Source organism: Triturus cristatus, chromosome 7 (genome assembly GCF_964204655.1).
Source record: "Triturus cristatus chromosome 7, aTriCri1.1, whole genome shotgun sequence".
NCBI classification, from domain to species: Eukaryota; Metazoa; Chordata; class Amphibia; order Caudata; family Salamandridae; genus Triturus; species Triturus cristatus.
The window spans coordinates 139,435,575-139,449,969 of NC_140590.1; the positions used below are offsets into that span (position 1 = coordinate 139,435,575).

Genomic DNA, 14,395 nt, shown 5'->3' on the forward strand with positions numbered 1-14,395 from the left:
GATTTAAACTTGGGGACCTTCAACAGCGTTCTATCTGCCGTATTTTGTAAGGACTGAAGTTTCTTTATCACGTATTTAGAGGCACCCAAGTAGAGGGCATTGCAGTAGTCTAACTTTGAGAAGATGAGGGCCATCATCACCATTTTCTGAAGCTCAAACGGGATGAACGAAAGAATTTTCTTAAGAAACCTCAGCGTATGAAAACCTGCCGAGGTTACATCGTTGATTTGGACGGAGAAACACAGTTTGGTGTCAAAAATAACTCCCAGGTTTTTTGTCCTTTTGCACTGGTTTTGGTGGTGAACCCAGCTCCAAAGGCCACCATGATGCATCCCAGGACATTTCTTTACCAAAAAGCAGACCCTCGGTTTTGTCCGAGGTCAGTTTGATACAATTTCCCTGCATCCAATCTGCAACCTGTTACATGCATCTACAGAAATTATTAGCATCTTTTTCCACCTGTGACGAGATAGATACCACTATCTGTGTGTCATCTGCATAGGAAAAAACAGCCAGCCTGTAACTGTGAATCAAATCGACCAAGGGGGTGACATACACATTAAATAAGGTGGGACTGAGTGCAGAGCCCTGAGGTACCCCGCAAGGGAGGGAGAAGGGTCTCGACCTTGCTTCTCCCATCTCTACCCACTGTTGTCTATGATCAAGGAAAGAACTCAACAATTTTAATGCAGTGTTCCTGAAGCCTAGTGACTGAAGTCGCTTAACAAGAAGTTTGTGGTGAATCGCATCAAAGGCGGCAGAGAGATCCAATACGATTAGTGCAGCTCTGCCGCCCTTATCCATCACTCCTTTTATTATCGTTTCAGATGCAGCCACAAATGCTGACTCGGTACAATGGTTAGCTCTAAAACCGTTCTGGGAGGAGTTGAGCAGCTGATTGGTGTCCAAGAAGGTTAAAAGTTCTTCATTCAATGTCTTCTCTAAAATTTTGTCAGGAAGCGGAAGACAAGAAATTGGTCTATAGTTGTCCACCTGCGTTGGGATCCAGGGAATGTTTTTTTCATCAAAGGTAGAATGGAGGCCCTTTTCCAAATGGTTGGGTGTTGCCCAGTGCTAAATATCTCATTTAGTAGAACCATGAGTGGATCGGCCACCATACTAGCAGCCAGATTCATGACCGATGGTGGACAGGGGTCGTAAGGGGCCCCTGATTTGATGGAGCTTAAGAGACTGTTTCTTTTTTCCCATGTAGGGGTGAGAACCTATCAAAGTTGGGTGCTCCGCAAGGCTCAAAAGCCGAACCTGAGTTAGGGACTTCTTCCGGAATTGGACCTTCATCAATAGCTGGTACATTCGAGGTGAATGCTTGGAAATGGAATTGACTTTAAGTTGGAAAAAATCAGCCAGCTGATTTCAAAAGGATTCATCCGGAGTGAAGATGCTATTATTGTTCCATTTGGACAAGTCTTAAACTGTTTTAAAAAGTTCCCTGGTAGAGTTTGCGGATAATCTAATTTTCCCAGAATCTCTTTTAGTCTTTTCTGTTTTGATTAACTCTTTGTACTCAGCTAACACTTTTTTTTAATTTAATTTTTCGTCTGAACGGTAGTCTTTTCTCCATATGTGCTCCTGGAGTCTGCACTTCAATTGTGTTGCTTTTAGTTCCTGCAAGAACCATGGGGCTGACGGATTTTTTCTACAGCTCTTTAATGTTTTTTCCGGAACCACTGTTTGATATGCTGCTTCTAACCAGCGAGTGTAATTAATTGCTGCATTATTGACGTTACTGTCAGTAGCTGGAGCTGATTTAGAGAGCAAATCCTGCAAGGCCTCCACATTAACACTTTTCCATGGCCTGTATTTAATACTTCTAACTGTACTGTTAAGTGCTGTTCCGTTGCAGGGAGTTTTGATTGAAAAAAAGACTGCCTTGTGATCTGACCAAGAAAGTGGCAGGATTTGATCTATTTCCAGGTCCGAATTATTTGTAAAAATTCCATCCAACATATGACTACCTATATGAGTGGATACATCAACTAGTTGGTGCAGGTTAAAACATTTAAGGGTATCTACTAAGTCATCAGTATCCATGTTGTCAGACAGCTCAAGATGAAAATTGAAGGGGCCGATTCACAGAGCTAACTTAAGACAAAATCCTAAACTTAGTACTTTTGGTATTCACAGAAGTTAGGATTTTGTCTTAAGTTTGTCTTAAGACAAACTTAAGACAAACTTAAGACAGACTTAAGACAGACTTAAGACTGACTTAAGACTGACTTAAGACAGACTTAAGACAAACTTAAGACAAACTTAAGACAGACTTAAGACAGACTTAAGACAAACTTAAGACAAAATCCTAACTTCTGTGAATACCAAAAGTAGTAAGTTTAGGATTTTGTCTTAAGTTAGTTCTGTGAATCGGGCCCGCTGTCTCCAACAATTGATAATAAGAATAATCCTTGAAATGTATACAATTAATTCATCTTGATACTAAAGATGAGAGCTTCGCAGTGTAGATGAAATATTGGTGAAAGCTGGCCTCAATTGAATTGCGATAGACCATTGCTATCGCCCCCCTCTCTTTCCTGTTCTATCTAGCCTTTCGATATTAAAGCCACTCGGGATGGCAATCTTAATGTCCAGGTCTCAGTGAGAAAGGTAATGTCTTGGTCATGATGGGACATCAGCTCTGCAAATTCATGTTTGTTTTTAATAAGAGACCTTGAGTTAAGTAGCATGCAAGAGTACACGCTTGTTGTCACCTGCCTGTTTAATGCCTCACTGGTCAAGGTTTTAGAGTTAGTGTCTGACCCACTTTCCTGGCTGAAAAATTACACCGTTGACACATGTATCTGTTTGAGTTAAAACATTAATCATAAGAGTGACAGTGACTGCTTTCACTGCTTTGGCGGAAATCAAAAGTTTTTTCCTTGAGTATCTAGTCGTAGGAGCAAGGGTTCTGGTGCCTGGCGCCGTCCAGGTGTGCACAGGCTCAGACAGGCTTGACTTTGGCGCACCAGCGATGCGCCCTCTGCACACATCTGCTGCGTGCCCGTTCCCTTCCTGTCATTTATTGGCTGGGAGTAGGAGCAGGACTGAAACGCTAACCCTCCAAGATGGCGTCCGGGCCAGAAGTGAGGCTGAAAAGAGTGTGTGGAAGACCTCCCCATGGGTCCCTCCACACAAACGGAGAAGTTCCGGTGGTGGAACGGGGAGTCAGGTGGATCTTGACAGGTACGGTGTTTACTGTGTGTTAAATCCAGTATGAAATAGCACCAATAAGAAGCCTAGTGGGGGTAATTGCTAAAACAAATGCTTAAACAATATTAATATAATTCTGATACCTTAAGACAAACACCAAGCAAGAGGAGCTCTCTGCCGCTATGAGTACCACCCCTCCTTCAGCTTGATCTGCAGCATGCCCGTTCCTTCCCTGTCATTTATTGGCTGGGAGTAGGAGCAGGACAGGAGCGCTAACCCTCCAAGATGGCGTCCGGGCTGGAAGTGAGGCTGAAATGAGTGTGTGGAAGATCTCCCCCATGATCCCTACACACAAACGGAGAAGTTCTGGTGGTGGAACGGGGAGTCAGGGGGGTCTCGACAGGTAGGGTGTTTACCGTGCATTAAAACCAGTATGAATTAGCAGCAATAAAATGCCTAGTGGGGTTAATTGCTAAAAGAAATGCTAAAACAATATTAATATAATCCTGATACCTTAAAACCAAAATAGTAACACAAAGGAAGAGGAGCTCTCTGGCGCTATGAGTACTACCCCTGGTTCAGCTTGATCAACAAGAACCTCATTCGCAAACTCCAGGACGTCCATAACTCCGCATCCAGACTAGTTCTCAACATATCACGCCACAGCCACATCAGCCAACACCTACGAACACTACACTGGCCCCCGTTGAGAAGACAATCACTTACAAGCTTCTCACCCACGCCCACAAGGCCCTCCACAACATCAGACCCACCTATATGAACCACCGCCTCTCATTCTACGTACCCCAAAGATCCCTCCACTCAACCCAGCTCTCCCTTGCAACGGTACCATGCATCAAGAAGACCAGAACAGGAGGACGCTCCTTCTCCCTCCTCACGGCCAAGTCATAGAACTCCCTCCCCCTCCACCTATAACAGACACCAACACTCCCCAAGTTCTTGGAGGACCACAAGACCTGGCTCTTCGATGAAATACCGTGAACTCGCAGGAGCTGTGCCCCCCGTCATCTCCCCTCAGCACCTTAAGACCCTTCCGGGTGAGTAGTCTCACTTTACCAACCCCCTGATTGATTGATTTATTGATTGGCTTCAAGATGCTGAGACACAGTACTTGTTATCTTCTCTGTGTCCCCACTATCCTTTTGGATGGCCAGACTTTCTTACATTGACCAACTACAGCTCAATACCCCTAGGAAATGCAAACATCTGCGTGTAAAATAGGAGAATGTCTGACTGCACAACTTACCTCACGCGGAGTTGCTTCTTCCTCGGGTTGTGACTCTGGTGAGCTTTGAGTTTGTTGTGATTCCTGAAAGGACAAAATCTGACATGTTTACTTTCACTTTTGAGATGATGCACGCAGCATGGGGTTACATCAGTAAATCACTCAGGAAGGGACTTAATGAAGGACAACGTGATCCCGACAATGAAACAGGGCTCAGGCTATTTTATCTCTAGCTGGAATTTAATAATTATCATTGTAGAAATATAAAGTTCACTTGGAAAGCAAATCGAATCGTTCTCATGTGCACCAAAGTCTGTGATTAGAGAATTTACTTAAGAAAGCTGATAGAAAGTAACTTTTTGAATGCCTACCCTGAATAGGGGGGCAATACCTACCCTGAATAGAGGGGTGGAGTGATTTTAATGCCTACTACTGGAGCCCCAGGTACTAAGGAGCCTGGGTTGCTGACCACTGTACAAGCCTAAATAACTACAGAAGTTATTTAGAGTCAGCCAGCTGATAGCTTGCCTGGACCTTGTAAGCTTGTGCTAGCCACTGGTTGCAAGCTGACCAACCTGCAAGGTCATGCGTGGTGTGTAAGATCCACAATCTATAAACCATCCACTGCAGGATTCTGGTGGTATCCAAAATTTGTATGGGATGAAGAATTAGGGCTGTATTACGACTTTGGCGGACTGACAGCGGCTGCCAAGGCAGCGTCATGCTGCCACACCAAAAAGTTGTCCGCAGACTGCCTGCTGGATTACAAGTGTAAATCTGGTGGGCAGTGCTGCGGTGGCAGTCCTGAGGTAGCAATCCCTCGGCAGAGCCTTAGAGAGATACCGTTGTGGGACCACCAAAGTGTGTTCCTGTAAGGTATGGACTATTAAGTCCAAGCCATGAAAACTGTACCGGTGAGGAAACATGTAATATGCTTCATGGTGCAGCAGAGGCACCAGCAGCATATTGCGGCCCTCATACTGCTGCAAGACCAACAGGGATCGCGGATCCATAGCTGTAGCAGTGGTCCTTTGGCAGTCCAGCCGCCAAAGTCATAATTCAGTGATCGGACCGCCGGTTAAGGAAGTTGCTGCACCGCCACCGTGGGTTTGGCAGTCCTTGGAAAGCCAAATTCATAATCAGGCCCTAAATGACCTAAAAACAGAAATCGTCAATGAACCACTGAAAGATCGAGTAAAAAACTGAGTCAAAGCTACAGCATCATTGTGGGAAAGACAAAGCCTCCCTCGAATTTGTCATGATTTTGTCACGCTTAGAGATTTTCATCTAAGCAAACAATGTATACCACCAGATCCCACAAGCCCAACTAGAGGCCATAAAAATCTGTTACGCCGCAGTCTGCCACCATATCTCTCTCTAGAGAAGAAAGAATCATCAACAACTGATTAAGGGCCAAACTCATTTTTAGTTGAAGAAGACAATAAGAGCACCCTTGTGTGTCGCCATGTTGTCTGCTAAGTTCCTCATCAAACGAGAAGAGTCAATGAAATGCTTTTAATTTATGGTATGCTAAATACACAAGGTGGTCCCTTCTTGGATGGACCAAGAAGGCTATGACCTCTAAATTCTATTGGGTCAGCCACTGAATTGTTTACACAAAATATTTGTCATTCAAGAGAGATAATATTCTTCACAACACACTATCGAGAAACACACAAAAACCTAATTTTTGAGAAACAATCTCATTTCTATTCTCTTATTTTATGAACTGGAATAATACATAGAAATATCAAGCAACGGTTGCACTAATAGAGACTACAAAGAAAATGTGCTTGTGTGCGAGGAGAATAAGAAATAGAAAAATTCACAGAAAGTATCTGCAGATCATAGTTTCATAGTTTTTCACAGTGGACACTGGCTGGAATAATATTAAGTACAGTAAACCAGGGCGAATGGGCCTGTCTTCAAAACAGCTTTATTTTATTCTTCCACGTCCGTTTCGAGAGATGATGCTAGTTTACTCAAAATGCACCATCCAAAATAGGAGAGGAGTAATACGACATAATCCATGCCATTGGACAAGAGGTATCAACGTTTCATTTTGAGTAGACTAGCATCATGAGAGATGGTGAGCTTACTGGGTGTAAATGGGTTAAACATATTCTGAACTATTGTGGGAATTAGCTGTTATTCTCAATTCCTTTGACAATTCACCAGCAAACCAGCCACATAAGCAATAGTATTGGAGGAAGCTGACCTGTAGACTACTTCTACTAAGCACCCAACTCAAAAAACAGAACTGCAGCCTTGAGCTCACTCAACACTGCTGAAGGGTGAGACAAGGACACTTTAGAAATATCTTTAGTGTGCCTTTGGACAAGGCTTCAACGCTATCACCTCTTCTGGCTACCACACCCTCCGCCTACTCCATAAGACCTTCAACTGGATCCCCCTCAAATACAGTAAAGCCATCTCCCATGCCCTCATCAGCAGCAGACTGGACTACGGCAACGCACTCTACGCCAGGATTTTTTTGTTTTGCTTTGTATAGCGCACAATACCCGAAGGTGTCTTAGCGCTGAGAACATCCAAATCAGGTTCTAAACAAGGATGGCCATCTGGCCGGGGGGGGGGGGGGAGTACCTTTGGCATAGCTCAGTTACCTATTGTACAAACAACCGGGTCTTCAGCTGTCTCCTAAATTGTTGCAAGATTTGTTGGGAGCGTAGTGCAAAGGGCAGGGTATTCCATAAGTTCCCACCACAGAACTGAATCGTTCTACTGGCCCATTTTGCTTTGCTGATTCTTGGGAAAGCGACCATTCGTGCAGAGCTCCATCTGAGGTGTCTGCTTGGACTGCACCAGGAAAACCAATCCTGAATGAAGTACGGGCCGGCTCTATAAAAAACCCTTGGGGCATATTTACTAGGGCTTTATCTCCGCTTTTTTGTCTTACAAAGCCAAAAAAGCAGAGATAAAACCAGCGCCCTATTTACAAGAGGGTGCTAACATGCATAATCGCATGTTAGCACCCTTTTTCCCAACGCCTCACTTTGCATCTCCAATGAGATGCAAAGTGGGCGTTACTGGGCGTACCCAAGATGGACTACCTTGCAAATATCGCTGATGTTTACATCGTGATATTTACAAGGCAACCAACATGATTTTAGCACACATTAGATTTTGGTGAAAACTGACGTTTTCTTCAAAAGAAAACCTAACGTCTGCTAAAATCCTGACTTAGCCATCCCTAACATAGGGGGTGGATTACGCTGATACGACCCTGTGGGTCGTATCAGCAAGGTTATCGCCCTTTTGCAGGGAACATCGCTGGAAAACCAGCGATGTTCCCTGCAAAAGGGCGATAACCTCACTATCTCTGAAATTTTTATCGCCCTGGAGTAACACGTTGTTAATAACGCGCTACCAGGGCGATAAATACCAGAGATAGCCTGCGATAAAATAATTATCACTAAGCACGACCAGTGATAATTATCGCTGGCCGTTGTTAATATGCCCCCTTGTGTATTATACACAGAGCCTTAAAAGAAACCCTATTCTCCACCGGCAACCACTGAAGGTCATGCATTTAATGAGAAATGGGTTTAAACTTGGGGACCTTCAACAGCGTTCTAGCTGGCGCATTTTGTAAGGACTGAAGTTTCTTTATCACGTATTTAGAGGCACCCAAGTAGAGGGCATTGTAGTAGTCTAACTTTGAGAAGATGAGGGCCATCATCACCATTTTCTGAAGCTCAAACTGGATAAACTGAAGAATTTTCTTAAGAACCCTCAGTGTATGAAAACTTGCCGAGGTTACTTCGTTGATTTGGGCGGAAAAACACAGTTTGGTGTCAAAAAGAACAGCCAGGTTTGTTGTCCTTTTGCACTGGTTTTGATAGTGAACCCAGCTCCAAAAGCCACCAGGATGCATCCCAGAAGGAGATTTATTTACCAAAAACCAGAACCTCGGTTTTGTCCGAGTTCAGTTTGAGACAATTTCTCTGCATCCAATCTGCAACCTGTGACATGCATCTGCAGAAATATTTTGCATCTTTTTCCACCTGTGATGAGATAAATACCTCTATCTGTGTGTCATTGCATAGGAAAACACAGCCAGCCTGTAACTGTGAATCAAATCGACAAAGGGGGTGACATACATATTAAATAAAGTAGGACAAAGTGCAGAGCCCTGAGGTACCCCGCAAGGGAGGGAGAAGGGTCTCGACCTTGCTTCTCCCATCTCTACCCACTGTTGTCTATGGTCAACTAAAGAACTCAACAATTTTAATGCAGTATTCCTGAAGCCTAGTGACTGAAGTCGCTTAACAAGAAGTTTGTGGTGAACCGTATCAAAGGCGGCAGAGATATCCAATAAGATCAGTGCAGCTCTGCCGCCATTATCCATCACTCCTTTTATCTCTTCAGATGCAGCCACCAATGCTGACCCGGTAAAATGGTTAGCTCTAAAGCCGTTCTGGGAGGAGTTGAGCAGCTAATTGGTGTCCAAGAAGGTTAACATTTCTTAATTCATTGCCTTCTCTAAAATTTTGTCAGGAAGCGGAAGACAAGAAATTGGTCTATAGTTGTTCTGCTGCTTGGGATCCAGGGAAGGTTCTTTTCATCAAAGGTAGAATGGAGGCCCTTTTCCAAATGGTTGGGTGTTGCCCAGTGCTAAATATCTCATTTAGTAGAACCGTAAGAGGAACGGCCACCATACTGCCAGCCAGATTCATGACCGATGGTGGAAAGGGGTACGAAGGGGCCCCCGATTTGATGGAGCTTAAGAGACTGATTGTTTTTTCCCATATAGGGCTGAGAACCTATCAAAGTTGGGTGTTTCGCAAGGCTCAAAGGCAAGCCTGAGTTACGGACCTCTTCCGGAATTGGACCTTCATCAATAGCTGGTACATTCGAGGTGAATGCTTGGAAATGGAATTGACTTTAAGTTGGAAAAAGTCAGCCAGCCTTTTTCAAAAGGATTCATCAGGAGTGAAGATGTTATTATTGTTCCATTTGGACTGCTTTAAAAAGTTCCCAGGTAGAGTTTGTGGATAATCTAATTTTTCCAGAATATCTTTTAGTCTTTTCTGTTTTGATTAACTCTTTGTACTCAGCTAACACTTTTTTATATTTAATTTTTCATCTGAATGGTAGTCGTTTCTCCATATGCGCTCCTGGAGTCTGCACTTCAATTATGTCACTTTGAATTCCTGCAAGAACGATGGGATTGATGGATTTTTTCTATAGCTCTTTAATGTTTTTTCCAGAACCACTATTTGACATGCTGCGTCTAACCAGTGAGTGTAATTAATTGCTGCATTATTGACGTTACTGTCAGGAGCTGGAGCTGATTTAGAGAGCAAATCCTCCAAGGCCTCCACATTGACACTTTTCCATGGCCTGTATTTAATACTTCAAACTGTTCTGTTTAGTGCTGTTCTGTTGCAGGGAGTTTTGATTGAAAAAAGGATTGTTTTGTGATATGACCAAGAAAGTGGCAGGATTTGATCTATTTCCAGATCCGAATTATTAGTAAAAATTCCATCCAACCTATGACTACCTATATGAGTGGATACATCAACTAGTTGGTGCAGGTTAAAACATTTAAGAGAATCTACTAAGTCATCAGTATCCATGTTGTCAGACAGCTCAAGAATAAAATTGAAGTCTTCAACAATCGTAAAGCTCGAGTAATTTGTGCAGGGTTCCATAAAAGTCTGAATTTTCTGAGTAATACTAGCTCTTGGGCCTGGGGGGCGATAGATTCATAATCCTTGAAATGTATCCAATTTATTCATCTTGATACTAAAGTTGAGAGCTTCTCTGTCTAGATGAAATATTGGTGTAAAGCTGGCCTCAATTGAATTGTGATAGACCATTGCTATCCCGCCTCTCTTTCTTGTTCTATCTAGCCTTTCGATACTAAAGCCACTCGTGATGGCAATCTTAATGTCCAGGTCTCAGTGAGAAAGGTAATATCTGGGTCATGATGGGACATCAGCTCTGCAAATTCATGTTTGTTTTTAACAAGTGACCGTTAGTTAAGTAGCACGAAAGAGCACACCCTTGTGGCCACCTGCCTGTTTAATGCCTCACTGGTCAAGGTTTTAGAGTTAGCGTCTGACCGACTTTCCTGGCTGAAAAATTACACCTTTGACACGTACCTGTTTGAGTTAAAACATCAGTCATAAGAGTGACAGTGACTGCTTTCACTGCTTTGGCGGAAATCAAAGTTTCTTTCCTTGAGTATCTAGTCGTAGGAGCAAGGGTTTCTGGTGCCTGGCGCCGACCAGGCACGGACGGGCGCAGACAGGCTTGCCTTAGTGTCCCTTTGGCGCACCAGAGACACACCCGCTGCACTCATCTGCAGCGTGCCCATTCACTCCCTGTCATTTATTGGCTGGGAATAGGAGCAGGACTGGAGCGCTAACCCTTCAAGATGGCGTCCGGGCCAAGAAGTGAGGCTGAAAAGAGTGTGTGGAAGACCTCCCCCTGGCTCCCTCCATTCAAACTGAGAAGTTTCGGTGGTGGAACGGGGAGTCAGGGGAGTCTCGACAGTTAGGGCGTTTACTGTTTGTTAAAACCAGTATGAAATAGCAGCAATTAGAAGCCTGCTGGGGGTAATTGCTAAAACAAATGCTACAACAATATTAATATAATTCTGATTCCTTAAAACCAAAATAGTAACACAAAGCAAGAGGAGCTCTCTGGCGCTATGAGTACTACTCCTCGTTCAGCTTAAATAACAAGAACCTAATTCGCAAACTCCAGGACGTCCATAACGACGCCGCCAGACTAGCCCTCAACCTACCACGCCACAGCCACATCAGCAAACACCTACAAACACTACACTGGCCCCCCGTTGAGAAGACAATCACTTACAATCTTCTCACCCACGCCCACAAGGCCCTCCACAACATCAGACCCGCCTATGTGAACCACCGCCTCTCATTGTACGTACCCCAAAGATCCCTCCACTCAACCCAGCTCTCCCTTGCAACGGTACCATGCATGAAGAAGACCAGAACAGGAGGACGCTCCTTCTCCCTCCTCACGGCCAAGTCATGGAACTCCTTCCCTCTCCACCTATGACAGACACCAACATTCCCCAAGTTCTTGAAGGACCACAAGACCTGGCTCTTTGACGAAACACGGTGAACTCCCAGGAGCTGTGCCCCCCGTCACCCACCCTCAGCACCTTAAGACCCTTCCAGGTGAGTAGTCGCACTTTACCAACCCCCAGATTGATTGATTTATTGATTGGCTTCAAGATGCTGAGACACAGCACTTGTTATCTTCTCTGTGTCCCCACTATCCTTTTGGATGGCCAGACTTTCTTACACTGACTAACTACATCTCAATACCCCTAAGAAATGCAAACATCTGCGTGTAAAATAGGAGAATGTCTGACTCCACAACTTACCTCACGTGGAGTTGCTTCTTCCTCGGGTTGTGACTCTGGTGAGCTTTGAGTTTGTTGTGATTCCTGAATGGACAAAATATGATATGTTTACTATCACTTTTGAGATGATGCACGCAGCATGGGGTTACATCAGTACATCGCTCAGGAAGGGACTTAATGAAGGACAACGTGATCCCGACAATAAAACAGGGCTGAGGCTATTTTATCTTTATCTGGAATTTAATAATTATCATTGCAGAAATTTAAGGTTCACTTGGACAGCAAATCGTATTGTTCTCATTTGCACCATAGTCTGTGATTATAGAATTTACTTAAGAAAGCTGATAGAAAGTAACTTTCTGAATACCTTCCCTGAATAAAGGGGCGATACATACACTGAATAGAGGGGTGGAGTGATTTTAATGCCTACTGCTGGAGCCCCAGGTACTGAGGAGCCTGGGTTGATGACCACTGTACAAGCCTAAATACCTACAGAGGTTATTTAGAGTGAGCCGGCTGATAACTTGCCTGGACCTGGTAAGCTTGTGCTAGCCACTGGGTGCAAGCTGACCAGCCTGCAAGGTCATGCGTGGTTTGTAAGATCCACAATCTATAAACCATCCACTGCAGGATTCTGGTGGTATCCTAAAATTGTATGGGATCAAGAATTAGGGCCGGATTACGACTTTGGCGGAGTGACAGCAGCTGCCACGGCAGCGTCCTGCTGCTACACCAAACAAGTTGTCCGCAGACTGCCTGCCGGATTACAAGTGTAAATATGGTGGGCTGTGCTGCGGTGGCAGTCCTGAGGTGGCAGACCCTCGCAGAGCCTTAGAGAGGTACCGCTGTGGGACCATCAAAGTGTGTTCCTGTAAGGCATGGACTATTAAGTCCAAGCCATGAAAACTGTACCGGTGAGGAAACTTGTAATATGCTTCACGGTGCAGCAGAGACACCAGCAGCATATTGCGGCCCTCATACTGCTGCAAGACCACCAGGGATCGCGGATCCATAGCTGTAGCAGTGTTCCTTTGGCAGTCCAACCGCCAAAGTCATAATTCAGTGATCGGACCGCCGGTTAAGGAAGTTGCTGCACTGCCACAGTGGGGTTGGCAGTCCATTGGAAAGCCAAACTCATAATCAGGCCCTAAATGACCTAACACAGAAATCTTCAATGATCCGCTGAAAGATCGAGTCAAAAACTGAGTCAAAGCTACAGCATCATTGTGGGAAAGAGAAAGCCTCCCTCGAATTTGTCATAATTTTGTCAGGCTGAGAGATTTTAATCTAAGCAAACAATGTATACCACCAGATCCCACAAACCCAACTAGTGGCCATAAAAATCTGTTACGACGCAGTCTTCCACCATATCTCTCTAGAGAAGAAAGAATCATCAACAACTGATTAAGGGCCAAACTCATTTTTAGTTGAAGAAGACAATAAGAGCACCCTTGTGTGTCGCCATGTTGTCTGCTAAATTCTTCATCAAATGAGAAGAGTCAATGAAATGCTTTTAATTTATGGTATGGTAAAGACACAAGGCCGTCCTTGCGTCCCTTCTTGGATGGACCAAGAAGGCTGTGACCTCTAAATTCAATTGGGTCAGCCACTGAATTGTTTACACAAAATAATTGTTACTCAAGAGAGATAATATTCTTCACAACACACCAGAGAGAAACAATCACATACCTAATTTTTGAGAAACAATCTCATTTACATTCTCTTATTTTATGAACTAGAATAATACATGGAAATATCAAAGATATATCAAGTAACGGTTGCACTAAAAGAGAGTACAAAGAAAAAGTGCTTGTGTGTGAGGTGAATAAGAAATAGAAAAATTCAGAGAAAGTATCTGCAGATCATAGTTTCATAGTTTTTCACAGTGGACACTGGCTGGAATAATATTAAGAACAGTATACCAGGGCGAATGGGCCTGTCTTCAAAACAGCTTTATTTTATTCTTCCATGTCCGTTTCGAGAGATGATGCTAGTTTACTCAAAATGCACCATCCAAAATAGGAGAGGAGTAATGCGACATAATCCATGCCATTGGACAAGAGGTATCGCCGTTTCATTTTGAGTAGATTAGCATCATGAGAGATGGTGAGCTTACTGGGTGTAAATGGGTTAAAAATATTCTGAACTATTGTGGGAATCAGCTGTTATTCTCAATTCCTTTGACAATTCACCAGCAAACCAGCCACTCAAGCAATAGTATTGGAGGAAGCTGACCTGTAGAATACTTCTACGGAGCACCCAACTCAAAAAACAGAACTGCAGCCTTGAGCTCACTCAACACTGCTGAAGGGTGAGACAAGGACACTTTAGAGATATCTGTAGTGTGCCTTTGGACAAGGCTTCAACACAGGAAAGCCATCTCCCACGCCCTCATCAGCAACAGACTGAACTACGGCAACGCACTCAATGCCAGGATTTTTTTCATTTGTTTTGTATAGCACACAATACCCGAAGGTGTCTTAGCGCTGAGGGGATGCAAACCAGGTTCTAAACAAGGATGGCCATCTGGCCAAGGGGGGTACCTTTGGCATAGCTCAGTCACCTATTGTACAAACAACCAGGTCTTCAGCTGTCTCCTAAATTGCTGCAAGATTTGTTGG

General features: G+C 44.0%; 1 protein-coding gene across 1 annotated transcript in view; it reads right to left on the reverse strand.

The window, feature by feature from the left end:
• The window catches only part of LOC146809047 (uncharacterized), a 523,889-nt gene that overhangs the window by 304,743 nt on the left and 204,751 nt on the right, over positions 1-14,395 (reverse strand). Inside the window, exon 14 of the mRNA XM_085615855.1 lies at positions 4,430-4,492. Within this exon, the coding sequence (XP_085471981.1) occupies positions 4,430-4,492 (63 nt within the window). The remainder of the gene's footprint in view (positions 1-4,429; positions 4,493-14,395) is intronic.